At 40.8% G+C, this 13,867-nt stretch overlaps 1 protein-coding gene across 1 annotated transcript; it reads right to left on the bottom strand.

Moving 5' to 3' along the window:
- Positions 1–715: 715 nt before the first annotated feature.
- Positions 716–11,698, bottom strand: LOC118398738 (ribosome production factor 2 homolog). The gene is made up of 10 exons (XM_035794389.2): positions 11,580–11,698; positions 11,235–11,367; positions 11,093–11,130; positions 5,388–5,427; positions 4,958–5,039; positions 4,769–4,845; positions 2,571–2,670; positions 1,682–1,784; positions 1,414–1,558; positions 716–1,206 (listed from the first exon to the last, which is right to left on the bottom strand). Exons 1-10 carry the CDS (start codon positions 11,600–11,602, stop codon positions 1,021–1,023), a joined length of 927 nt encoding a protein of 308 aa, XP_035650282.1. The 5' UTR covers positions 11,603–11,698; the 3' UTR covers positions 716–1,020.
- Positions 11,699–13,867: the final 2,169 nt, after the last annotated feature.

Below are 13,867 nucleotides of genomic sequence, written 5' to 3'. Positions count from 1 at the left end.
TTACATTTAAAAAAGTTCTACAGCTGCACCATTGAGAGCATCTTGACTGGCTGCATCAATGCTTGGTATGGCAACAGCATCGCCATTGATCGCATGGCGCTACATGACTGGGGCCGAGCTTCCTGCCATCCAGGACCCCGCTATCAGGTGGTGTGTAAGGAAGGTAAAGACTCCAGCCACACAAGCCATAGACTCTTCTCTCTGCTTCTGCATGGCAAGCGGTACCAGAGAATCAAGTCTGACACCAACAGGCTCCTGAACAGAATATATGCTCAAGCCATAAAACTGCTAAATAGCTAACAAAATAGCTAGACAATCTGCATCGACTCTTCCATTTTTGCACTGACTATGCACATGCTACACACTCACACAACATGCAGACACGTTCATACTGACAAAACACACACAATCATATCCTGATGCCCAGTCACCTTACCCCTCCCTATACATATCTACCCCTACAGTATCTCTGCACATTGTAAATATGGTATTAGAACTGATCCTGTATATAGCTTACTTGTGTTATTCTTCAACTTTTATAGTACTATCAACATTTATTACTGCATTGTTGGGAAAGAGCTTGCAAGAAAGGCATTTCACTGTGCATGTGACAAATCAATTGTAAAACCTCTGAAGAGAACATCACGAGACAGATGTACAAAATAAATGTAATCATTGAGACAATGCTTCGGCAGTGCACAAGTAGAGATTAAAATACAGAAAATATTAGTTTTATTTTAGAACAATGACATCTTATTAAACTACGCATTTTTTTAAATGTTCTTATCCACATACATCTGACAGGCTTGCCTTTCACACAAAGCATTTCCAGATTAAGCAAAATGAGCAACAGAATGAAGATAATTTTCATGTCATTAACAAGAGACATTGACAAACATACCTGCAGAAGGTAAACATGTATGGGGGGAAATTCTTTCATAATTAATGATAATTCTGAAGACATCGGTCAACATTCACAGTTAGCGTGACGTGAAATGTCCTTTAAAGCCTGGGAAGACTTCACTCCACTTCTACTTTGGCTGTTTTCGAGGACGTCTCTCCCTCCGCAGCGGCTGCCGGGCCCCTCCTCTTCCTCAGACCCTTCATCTTACGTGTCTGGAGCTTGGCCAGATCCTGCTTCTGCATGTGCAACCTGCCAAACTTGGTACCAAAGGTATCATGGGATATGTTCTTCTTCTTCTTGGGCTGTAAAGAATAGAATTGACAAAGAACATGAGGACTGATTGCCTTGATGTTTAATTTTACTACATAGATATTTCTAAATGATGTGGCCAATGGCACACAATACAATTGTGCAATTAAGATACTTTCAAAAAGAATAAACCTTACGTGACATTCAACATGACTCTTGAAAGAGATTGAAAAAGATGACTGCAACTAGTTGTTTCATACCTTCAGAGCCTTGGGCTGTCTGTGAGCTGTCTTGTAGAGGTCGTCTGATGCCAGGTGTGTTCTCCGCAAGACAAAGTCAAAAGACGGCCCAATCTCCTCCAGCTCAATCCTTGGTGTACGACATCCAGACTTCTTCAACAGAGATCTGGAGAACCCCAAAGAGTTTTGACTAGTGATCATTTCAGGGGTGAAAGATGCAGATCATATGTAAATTCATGAATAATAGGTGACATTGGTAGATGGTCTAGCTGCTAGCAGGCAGACATACCTGTAGCTGCGCATGTAGATTTTCCCCTCCAGAGCAGTGAAGTGCAGGACATGCTCCAGACCAGCTAGACGCACTGAAGGCACAACGGGACCCCTGAAGAAGTCTGTACGACAAGACAATAACAAAAAAAAATGGTCAATAGCACCGCCGACATGAAATGCAATATTATTACAACCTACAGAAATACTACGGATTGTGAAGGTATGTTTCCACCCAAAAAAGTCTATGTTGAACAAAAATATAAACGCAACATGTTATGTTGACATGTTAACAGCCAGGTCGCAGTTGTAAATGAGAACTTGTTCTCAACTAGCTTACTTGGTTAAATAAATAAATAAAGTGTTGGTCCCATGTTTCATGAGCTGAAATAAAAGATAGCAGAAATGTTCCATAGACACAAAGCTTATTTCTCTAATTTGGTGTACTTTTTTTTTTTTATATACATTCCTGTTAGTGAGCATTTCTCCTTTGCTGAGATATTCCATCCATCTGACAGGTGTGACATTTCTAAAAGGCCACTAAAATGTGCAGTTTTGCCACACAACACAATGCCACAGATATACATTTTAGGGAGCGTGCAATTGGCATGCTGACTGCAGGAATGTCCAACAGAGCTGTTCCAGAGAATTTAATGTTAATTTCTCTACCATAAACCTGCCTATACATTTTTTATAGAATTTGGAAGGGATAATGAATTTATTTCAATTGACTGATTTCCTTCTATGAACTGTAACTCAGTAAAATATGAGAAATTGTTGCATGTTGCTTTTATATTTTTGTTCAGTATAGTTAGAGGAATTGTTTTCTAACTGAAGGGGTAGGACTAAAATTAACCTCACGACATCCAATTAACACCAAATTCAAATGTTTAGCTTAGACTAAACTGTACCTGTAAGAAGGCTCTTTAGGCGTTTGTGGTCATCATCATGGTCAAAAGCCTCCCCTGCAAACACCAGCATCGGTTTGGTCCCCTCAGGACATTTGCTGTTCTGCAATGCATTGGAAACAGAACATAAAATTACAGGAGGACGATTATGATATAACAGGTAACACCAACTTCACTTGTTTGCAGTCCAGAGTGTATTGGCATGTTTTTATCAGTAAAACAAAAATGAAAAAAATTAAAAGAACAGGGAAACAGTGTGGCTAAAATGGTGTTAAGATCTCTCTTTTGACAAACATGTCAAGACTGTTCCAAGGACAGCTTTTTTCCATCTACGTAACATTGCAACAATCAGAAACTTTGTAAAAAAATTAATCCGTGCTTTTGTTACTTCTAGGTTAGACGACTGCAATGCTCTACTTTCTGGCTACCCGGATAAAGCAATAAATAAACTGTAGTTAGTGCTGAATACGGCTGCTAGAATCTTTACTTAAACCCCAAAATTTGATCATATTACTCCAGTGCTAGCCTCTCTACACTGGCTTCCTGTTAAGGCAAGGGCTGATTTCAAGGTTTTACTGCTAATCTACAAATAATTACATGGGCGTGCATCTATTTTTCCGATTTGGTCCTGCCATACATACCTACACGTACGCTACAGTCACAGGACGCAGGCTTCGTTATTGTCCATAGAATTTCTAAGCAAACAGCTGGAGGCAGGGCTTTCTCCTATAGAGCTCCATTTTTATGGAATGGTCTGCCTATCCATGTGAGAGACGCAGGCTCGGTCTCAACTTTTAAGTCTTGACTGAAGACTCATCTATTCAGTAGGTCCTATGATTGAGTGTAGTCTTGCCCAGGAGTGTGAAGGTGAACAGAAAGGCACTGGAGCAACGAACCGCCCTTGCTGTCTCTGCCTGTCCAGTTACCCCTCTCCACTGGGATTCTCTGCCTCAAACCCTATTACAGGGACTGAGTCACTGGCTTACTGGTGCTCTTCCATGCCATCCCGAGGTATGCATCACTTGAGTAGGTTGAGTCACTGGCGTGATCTTTCTGTCCGGGTTGGCGCCCCCCCTTGGGTTGTGCCGTGGGGGAGATCTTCGTGGGCTATACTCAGCCTTGTCTCAGGACGGTAAGCTGGTGATTGAAGATATCCCTCTAGTGGTGTGCTTTGGCAAAGTGGGTGGGGTTATTTCCTGCCCGTTTGGCCCTGTCCGGGAGTATCGTTGGACAGGGCCACAGTGTCTCCCAACCCCTCCTGTCTTAGCCTCTAGTATTTATGCTACAATAGTTTGTGTCGGGGGGCTAGGGTCAGTCTGTTATATCTGGAGTATTTCTCCTGTCTTATCCGGTGTCCTGTGTGAATTTAAGTATGCTCTCTCTTTCTTTCTTTCTTTCTCTCTGAGGACCTGAGCTTTAGGACCATGCCTCAGGACCACCTGGTCTTATGACTCCTTGCTGTCCCCAGTCCACCTGGTCGTGCTGCTGCTCCAGCTCCAACTGTTCTGCCTGCGGCTATGGAACCCTGACCTGTTCACCGGACGTGCTACCTGTCCCAGACCTGCTGTTTTCAATTCTCTAGAAACAGCAGGTGCGGTAGAGATACTCTTAATGATCGGCTATGAGGAAACCAACTGACATTTACTCCTGAGGTGCTCCCTCTACAACCACTGATTATTATTATTTGACCCTGCTGGTCATCTATGAATATCTTGGCCATCACAGCCAGTAGAGGACTGGCCACCCCTCATAGCCTGGTCCCTCTCAAGGTCTCTTCCTAGGTTCTGGCCTTTCTAGGGAGTTTTTTCTAGCCACCGTGCTGCTACACCTGCATTGCTTGCTGTTTTAGGCTGGGTTTCTGTACAGCACTTTGACATCAGCTGATGTAAGAAGGGCTTTATAAATACATTTGATTGATTGATTAAGAGGAAATAGTTCATTTGTAGTTGTTCATTCAGACCACTGAAAGACCAAGGAGGTGTATTCGTTTGGCTTTTTGTAGCAGTGTGAGTGTGACGACACTTAAAGAACTAAGATTCGTAGAGATTAAGAATGTACAGAACATCAGGTGGTGCTGAAGGCACTGCTTAAATTATTATTTTTTTATCTTATTGACAAATCCAGAACGCACATAAGTGGTATCATGCAGCAATGTGAAACAACGCAACTACAAATGACTATAGGAACTGCAGAAACATCACCTTGATCGCACTCAAGGAGTTATACTTCTCAATGCCCAGCTCAATCATATCCAGCACGTGGAAATCAAACAGACGACCTGTAATCAGCAAAAAGGAAAGGAGAAAAACAAGGTCAAACCCTTATCTGCTGTGAAAATTACTAGACATATTTTGTCTAGTCTCCCACTGATAGAATACAAAACTGCTTACCAAATATCAGATTGTTTGGCCTTTTCTTGTTGTGCGAGCCAAACAAAAACAGCGAGCTATCCGTTTTCTTCGAGAAGAATTCCTGTAGAGAGAAAATTAGTGATCGGAAATGTCAGTGCAATGAATATATTGTATTTTAATGTGATGCTAACTAGTACACTACTGCAGTGTTTTTTATCCTGGTCCTGCGGACCCAAAGAAGAGCAAATGTTTGTGTTTTCCCTAGCACTACACAACCGATTCCACAATAATTCCAGTGTTGTGCTAGGGCTACAACAACAATGTCCCTTGAACCAGGACTACTACATTGAAACACTCACTATACTGTATATTTAGGAACTAGAGGAATCAAAAACAATTAGAATTCTCAGGTTAAACAAAACAGTTTTTAGAGGGTAATGAAGACATGTAATATCTCTAGTTAACTGACCAATGATGAAGAATCTTCAAATGGCCTGGTTATATTTTTCCTGGAAGGAAAGACAACATTTAGTTTACATGCAGGATAAAAAAAAACACACATTTCTCAAGTACCAACAATAGATGGACTATTTATGTTTTGTTATTATTTCAGTATAGTCAGTCCTTTATGCCAAAGTTGCTATAAATATCCAATGTTTACAGGGGGAAAATAAAACATGAAGACTAAATACAATCATTTCAGAACTACCACAATACTGGATAGGTTAAAATAATAACAGTTCTCCTACTTGAGAAAAGGCCCAGTGCAGTCAAAAACATGATTTTTCCTGAGGTTGACCGATTAACCGGAATGGACGATTAAATTAGGGCTGATTTCATGTTTTCATAACAATCGGAAATCTGTATTTTTGGACACCGATTTGGCCAAGTTTTTTTTTTTACACCTTTTTATTTAATCTTTATTTAACTTGGCAAGTCAGTTAAGAACACATTCTTATTTACAATGACGGCCTAGGAACGGTGGGTTAACTGCCTTGTTCAGGGACAACATATTTTTTTTAAATAATAATAATTTTACCCCATTTTCGTGGTATCCAATTGTTAGTAGCTACTATTTTGTCTCGCTACATCACCCATACGGGCTCGGGAGAGACGAAGGTTGAAAGTCATGCGTCCTCCGATACACAACCCAACCAAGCCGCACTGCTTCTTAACACAGCGCGCACCCACCAACCCGGAAGCCAGCCGCACCAATGTGTCGGAGGAAACCGTGCACCTGGCAACCTTGGTTAGCGTGCACTGCGTCCGGCCCGCCACAGGAGTCGCTGGTGCGCGATGAGACAAGGATATCCCTAACGGCCAAACCCTCCCTAATCCGGACAACGCTAGGCCAATTGTACGTTGCCCCACGGACCTCCTGGTCGCGGCCGGTCACGACAGAGCCTGGGCGCGAACCCAGAGTCTCTCGTGGCACAGCTGGCGCTGCAGTACAGCGCCCTTAACCACTGCGCCACCCGGGAGGCCCCGGGGCGACAGATTTTTACCTTCTCAGCTCGGCAACCTTACAATTAACTAGTCCAACGCTCTAACACAGAAGTACATATTTTTTTACCTGCATATTTAGCTAAAATAAATCCAGGTTAGCAGGCATTATTAACCAGGTGAAATTGTTTCACTTCTCTTGCGTTCATTGTACGCAGAGTCAGGGTATATGCAACAGTTTGGGCCGCCTAATTTGCCAGAATTTTACGTAATTATGACATAACATTGAAGGTTATGCAATGTAACAGGAATATTTAGACTTATGGATGCCACCTGTTAGATAAAATACGGAAAGGTTCTGTATTTCACTGAAAGAATAAACGTCTTGTTTTCGAGATGATAGTTTCCGGATTCGACCATATTAATGACCTAAGGCTCATGTTTCTGTGTGTTATTATGTTATAATTAAGTCTATGGTTTGATAGAGCAGTCTGAGTGATGGTAGGCACCAGCAGGCTCGTAAGCATTCATTCAAACAGCACTTTCATGCGTTTTGCCGGCAGCTCTTCGCTGTGCTTCAAGCATTGAGCTGTTTATGACTTCAAGCCCATCAACTCCCAAGATGAGGGTGGTGTAACCGATGTGAAATGGCTAGCTAGTTAGCGGGGTGTGCACTAATAGCGTTTCAAACGTCACTCACTCTGAGACTTGGGGTAGTTATTCCCCTTGCTCTGCAAGGGCCGTGGCTTTTGTGGAGCGATGGGTAACGCTGCTTCGAGGGTGGCTGTTGTTGATGAGTTCCTGGTTCGAGCCCAGGTAGGGGCGAGGAAAGGGACGGAAGCTATACTGTTACACTGGCAATACTAAAGTGCCTATAATAACATCCAATAGTCAAAGGTATATGTTATACAAATGGTAGAGAAAGAAATAGTCCTATAATAACTACAACCTAAAACTTCTTACCTGGGAATATTGAAGACTCATGTTAAAAGGAACCACCAGCTTTCATATGTTCTCATGTTCTGAGCAAGGAACTGAAACGTTAGCTTTCTTACATGGCACGTATTGCACTTTTACTTTCTTCTCTAACACTTTGTTTTTGCATTATTTAAACCAAATTGAACATGTTTAATTATTTATTTGTGGCTAAATTGATTGTATTGATGTATTATATTAAGTTAAAATAAGTTGTTCATTCAGTATTGTTGTAATTGTCATTATTACAAATAACTTATTTTTTCATTTTTAAATCAGCCGATTCATCGTTATCTGCTTTTTTTTGGCCCTCCTATAAATCAGTATCGGCATCAAAAAAAAAAAATCAGAATCGGTCGACCTCTAATACATATACAGTCAAAAGTTTGGACACACCTACACATTCAGGGGTTTTTCTATATTTCTACAATTTTCTACATTGTAGAATGATAGATAACATCAACACTATGAAATAACACTATGAAATAACACATGGAATCATGTAGTAACCAAAATGGTGGTAAACATGTCAAATTATATTTTAGATTAGAAGCCACTCTTTGACTTGATGACAGCTTTGCACTGGCTTGGCATTCTTCATTCTCTCAACCAGCTTCATGAGGAATGCTTTTTCCAACAGTCTGAAGGAGTTCCCACATATTCTGAGCACTTGTTGGCTGCTTTTCCTTCACTCAGTGCTCCAACTCATCCCAAACCATCTCAATTGGGTTGAGGTCAGGTGATTGTGGAGGCCAGGTCATCTGATGCAGTGCTCAAGATCGGTGGAATAACTTAACTGTCCTGCACAGAGCCCCGACCTCAACGCTATCGGGATGAACTGGATCGCCAACTGCGAGCCTGGCCTAGTTGCCCAACATCAGTTCCCGAACTTACTAATGCTCGTGGCTGAATGGAAGCATGTCCCCGCAGCAATGTTCCAACATCTAGTGGAAAGCCTTTCCAGAAGATTGGAGGCTGTTATAGCAGAAAAGGGGGGACCAACTCCATTAAATTCCCATGATTTTGGAATGAGATGTTCGACGAGCAGGTGTCCACATACCTTTGGTCATGTAGTGTACCACAGTTGCCAAAGAAAACAATATGAAAGCACACATTTACCAGTAGAATCTTGTTTTTCATTGATATCATTTTAATAAGAAAATTCTGGTTGCGAGACCCAACCCAGTTGTTTGTTCTTTATGTTCTGTTGCCATGCTCAGTTTAGTGGCAACATTCTTAACCCTTGCTTGCTGCTAGCTAGCAAACTTGCTACGGCTACGCAATCACTACCACTGTAGCCAGAATAACAGCATTTTCATTGCATAACCCCATCACGCAAAGGCTATTATATCCTTATCAATAAATTTAACAAAACAATATTTATTAAGTCTTGGCTATAACATGTCGTGAGAGAAATAGCCAAGGGGTCTCAAATGGTTTAGACCATCTATTCTTACTCCCAGATCTGTTTTCCCTAGTCACTGCATGTGATTCTCAAACTATTTAGTTTAGCATTTATTTAGATGCTATATTTAGAGGCCTGTGAGCTAGGATCTCTTTTTAAAGGAAGCCCTATAATAAAAACTATTATAAAACACAAAGAGTTGAAAGCCGAAATTGCAATGCCTACAAATTGAAGGCCTATTTTTTTATTTGGATAGGCTTAAATTAAACATTTAATTATTATTAAAGTGATAGGCTAAAGAACTTGAATGTAGATCATTTTGAATACATATGGATTTCAATAAACAAATGGATAAGACTTCTATTCTCGTTGATTTAGTTCCTATTGCAACTCAGAAAAATGACAGAATGGATGACATACTGACTGACTGATGGATGAATTAAATGTTCAAATATGTTGGAATGACGAGTTGCACGCATCACGCATGCTCTGCACTTTATTTGGCTAGTAGGCAAATAGTAATTTAATCCTAGTCTAGGCCTGACTCCATGCCTCCAGAAGGGCATCTTCTGAGGCCGAGGGGTGCTTTTCCGAAGGCGCATGCAGCTGTGGTGCTGCACGGAGATGTGGTGCTGCACAAGCTCTTCAATTGGGCAGCAGTGTCGCGATGGAGGGAAAAGCATACCTCTCCCGTGTTCATTTCAGTCTATATCTTCATGAAACTATTTATATAAATCATATCAAATTCATTTAAATTCATATTAAACCCTCCTACAGGATATGCTGTGGCAAGATTGAGTGATGAAATTAATATAAAAATATTATATAAAAAAATATTGCGGAGTGGCAAAACCTCCTGTGGTCATACATCATTTATAGATTCACCAAGCATCTATTATTCTTGGAAGATACTACTGGTTATGATTTATTATTCCTGGTATATGCTACTGGTTATGATTACCGACAGAGCCCAGAGAATGGGATGGTGCAATTTTGAATTAGTCATATTTTGAAGTTGTCCACATCACCCAGAGATAAGCTCAGCGAAAAAAGAAACGTCCCCTTTTCAGGACCCTGTCTTTCAAAGATAATTAGTGAAAATCCAAATAGCTTCACAGATCTTCATTGTAAAGGGTTTAAATTAACCATAAACAATTAATGAACATGCACCTGTGGAATTGTCGTTAAGACACTAACAGCTTACAGACGGTAGGCAATTAAAGTCCCAGTAATGAAAACTTAGGACACTAAAGAGGCCTCTGAAAAACACCAAAAGAAAGATGCCCAGGGTCCCTGCTCATCTGCATGAACATGTCTGCATGCGGACTGCAGATGTGGCCAGGGTAATAAATTGCAATGTCCGTACTGTGAGACGCCAAAGACAGCGCTACAGGGAGACAGGAGGGACAGCTGATCGTCCTCGCAGAGGCAGACCACGTGTAACAACACCTGCACAGGAACGGTACATCAGAACATCACACCTGCGGGACAGGTAAAGGATGGCAACAACAACTGCTCGAGTTACACCAGGAACGCACAATCCCTCCATCAGTGCTCAGACTGTCCGCAATAGGCTGAGAGAGGCTGGACTGAAAATGCAGTCCATGAGGAGGAGATGCACTGCAGTACTTAATGCAGCTGGTGGCCACACCAGATACTGACTGTTACTTTTGACCCTCCCCTTTGTTCAGGGACACATTATTCAATTTCTGTTAGTCACATCTGTGGAACTTGTTCCATTTATGTATGTTGTTTAATCTTATGTTCATACAAATGAAATGTAGTTTTTGTCCATGCTATGGAGATCCAACACTGATGTTTCAATCCGCTAGGTGTAGGCATAATATAGATAGTGCCATCTAGACAAATCCACTACATTAGCTACCTAAAATGTGAAGTAAATTCAAATGACTAATTGAGACAACTTGAAAACGTGCAAGATACCTATTTATAATACCTATAATGTTAGATTGTAATCATAACATGGTGTTTGTTGACAGATTAAATGTTACGTTTACATTCATGTTTCACGCATGGCTTTTCTTATGATCTTAACAATTTGCGTATGGATCTTCTTATGATCCTAAAGACACGTACGTTCAACATATGGGCAGGTATCTGGCTCCATAACGTCACCAGGCGGTAAATTAGTTAAGACCAACAACTTATTTTCAGATTTCCCACTCACAGACAGTCCTAGCATAAGAGTCCTTTACTAAGAAGCTATTTGTTTCTTTTTTACCCTTTTCATTTTAAACAATCACAGTAAGGTAGTTATTTGTTACCTAGAACTTTATTTGAGAGAGAGATAAAAAAGGCTTCACTGGTCCTTTAAAAATCAAATCACTTACTTTTTGTACAATACAGCACTTGGTTTCTTCAGGGCATACTGGAGAAAAAAAAATGTATTCAGAGTTATCTAGCTATCTGGCTCTCAAAACTTGATCATCCTCAATATTCTGGTAGGGGAGGGTCGACCGTTAGAAAACGTACAATGTCCTTCAGTGCCTGAGTGACAGTCATACTGGTGTTGCCTCCTTTCATGATCATGGCATTCTTGACGTTCTCTGTAAGCTTGGGAGCTCTGTTGTCAAGAAAGCGCTTAGCCCTCTTCGTCTTAGGTTTTCTGAGGAAATAGTCATTCAACAGGAAAGCATTTCAGCTATAGACACCGTGACACTTGAGTAAAACAACAGATGCTTTGACATAGTATATTTCGTTTGATGGAGGATCTCAAACTAACACGGTTTAGAAGACTACAGTAGCTACTAACTAGGTAGTTAACAACATGGCTAACATCTGACGTTAACTATACAATAATAAAATAGCACAACGTACATTACTCCTTCCTTTTGTTTCATTTTGGTGACTTCACTCGTGTGCAATAACAACTTGTGTGCTTGATGGCGCTTGCTTTAAAATACTCCACGTGAATTCACAACACCGGAAAATGTCGCAGTTACATGTACGTCACATCCGTTATGTACAGTATACACACACGATGTACTCTTATTTGGCCACATGATGGCGGTAAAGAGCTAAACCATTCTGTCTTTTGAATAATTATTTATTTTTTCTAACCTACATATGAATGGTTGTGTAATTGCTGATATAGTCCTGGGATAATCAGTACTGTGGAAGGGTTGGTGAGAGTACTGCTCTTGATGAACAAATTAACACAGTGGTTTCCTACATGGAATGAGATATTGAAATGGAATGTGGACCTGGTAACTTCCACAAATGTTTATCAATGACATTAACTTGTGTGACACTTTGAATCGTGCCCAGTCATTCTCCCACTTTGGTTGGATTACACCACTTACTGTTTATACTGTATTTGCCATTGAAATGTTTATGGATTTCACAGAAACCTTCCTCTCTGCACAGCTGCAAGACCTGTCAGGGTTCCCCAACTGGAAGCTGATTTTATTTGGCACCCAACTTTTCTGAGGCCAAAAATATATGACCCCCCCCCCCAAAAAATAAAAAATGATTTGAACTCTCAAGTTTTCTGAACATTTATATACAGTACCAGTCAAAAGTTTGGACACAGCTACTCATTCAAGGGTTTCTCTTTATTTTTCATATTTTCTACAATGTAGAATAATAGTGAAGACATCAACACTATGATATAACACACATGGAATACTCTATTAACCAAAAAAGTGTTAAACAAATGAAAATATATTTATATTTGAGATTCTTCAAAGTAGCCACCTTTTGCCTTGATGCCAGCTTCGCATTTCAATGAACAGGTGTGCCTTGTTAAAAGTTCATTTGTAGAATTGATTTGCTTCTTAATGCGTTTGAGACAATTAGTTGTGTTGTGACAATGTAGGGGTGGAAAAAGACCAAGTCCATATTATGGCAAGAGCAGCTCAAATAAGCAAAGAGAAATGACAGTCCATCATTACTTTAAGACATGAAGGTCAGTTAATCTGGAAAATGTCAAGAACTTTGAAAGTTTCAAGTGCAGTCGCAAAAACCATCAAGCACTATGATGAAACTGGCTATCATGAGGACTGCCACAGGAAAGGAAGACCCAGAGTTACCTCTGCTGTAGAGAGTAAGTTCATCAGAGTTACCATCCTCAGATTGAAGCTCAAATAAATGCTTCAGAGTTCAAGTAACAGACACATCTCAACATTAACTGTTCAGAGGTGACTGCGTGAATCAGGCCTTCATGGTTAAATTGCTGCAAAGAAACCACTACTAGGAGACTTGCTTGGGCCAAGAAACACGAGCAATGGACATTAGACCACTGGAAATCTGTCCTTCGGTCTGACTTGCTTCCATTCAGCCACAAGAGTGAGTTCAGAAACTGATGTTGGCTCGCAGTCGGCGTTCCAATTCATCCCAAAGCTGTTCAATGGGGTTGAGGTCAGGGCTCTGTGCAGGCTAATCAAGTTCTTCCTTACTGATCTTGACAAACCATTTCTGTATGGACCTCACTTTTTGTCATGCTGAAACAGGGAAGGGCCTAGCCCAAACCATGAAAACAGTCCCAGACTGCAGTTTGGAACTTGGTGAGGGTTACAACCTAGGACAGACCATTTTTACACACGACACACTTGGCAGTCCCGTTCTGAGCTTGTGTGGCTTACAATTTAGCAGTTGTTGCTCCTAGATGGTTCTGCTTCACAATAGCACTAACAGTTGACCAGGGCAGCTCTAACAGGGCAGAAACGTGACCAACTGACTTGTTGGAAAGGTGGCATCCTATGGCAGTGCCACGTTGAAAGTCACTGAGCTCTTCAGTAAGGACATTCTACTGTTAATGTTTGTTTATGGAGAATGAACTGCTGTGTGCGATTTGCTACCCCTGTCATTTACAGCCTGCTGCTGAAACAGCCGAAACTACTCATTTGAAGTTGTCGACTTTGTGTATGTATTTAATGTAAATATTAATTTGGACACACCAAGTGACTTTCATTTTGGAAATCAGATCCAAAGTATTCCCACACAGAGCGATGTGACCTTTCACAAATATAAGCAAGGTTTGAAATGGTTTTAGTCTGTTTGAGCTTCTTGAAGTCAGGTTGCAGTCCACAAATTTGGAATTGTTCCTGCCCATAAACTCAAAAGTCATCCTGTGGCAAATTGTAGTTGAATATCTGGAATACCAA

Source organism: Oncorhynchus keta, chromosome 19, assembly GCF_023373465.1.
Source record: "Oncorhynchus keta strain PuntledgeMale-10-30-2019 chromosome 19, Oket_V2, whole genome shotgun sequence".
NCBI classification, from domain to species: domain Eukaryota; kingdom Metazoa; phylum Chordata; class Actinopteri; order Salmoniformes; family Salmonidae; genus Oncorhynchus; species Oncorhynchus keta.
Note: the sequence above shows the minus strand (reverse complement) of the source record. Positions and strands in the feature narration are given on the sequence as shown.

Coding starts and splice junctions, on each gene's coding strand:
- LOC118398738 (XM_035794389.2), bottom strand. CDS start 11,602: ATGAAACAAAAGGAAGGAGTAAT. Junction 1,785..2,570: donor CCTAAAGAGCCTTCTTACAG/GTACAGTTTAGT, acceptor CTTGTCGTACAG/ACTTCTTCAGGGGTCCCGTT. Junction 1,559..1,681: donor ATCTACATGCGCAGCTACAG/GTATGTCTGCCT, acceptor GGGGTTCTCCAG/ATCTCTGTTGAAGAAGTCTG.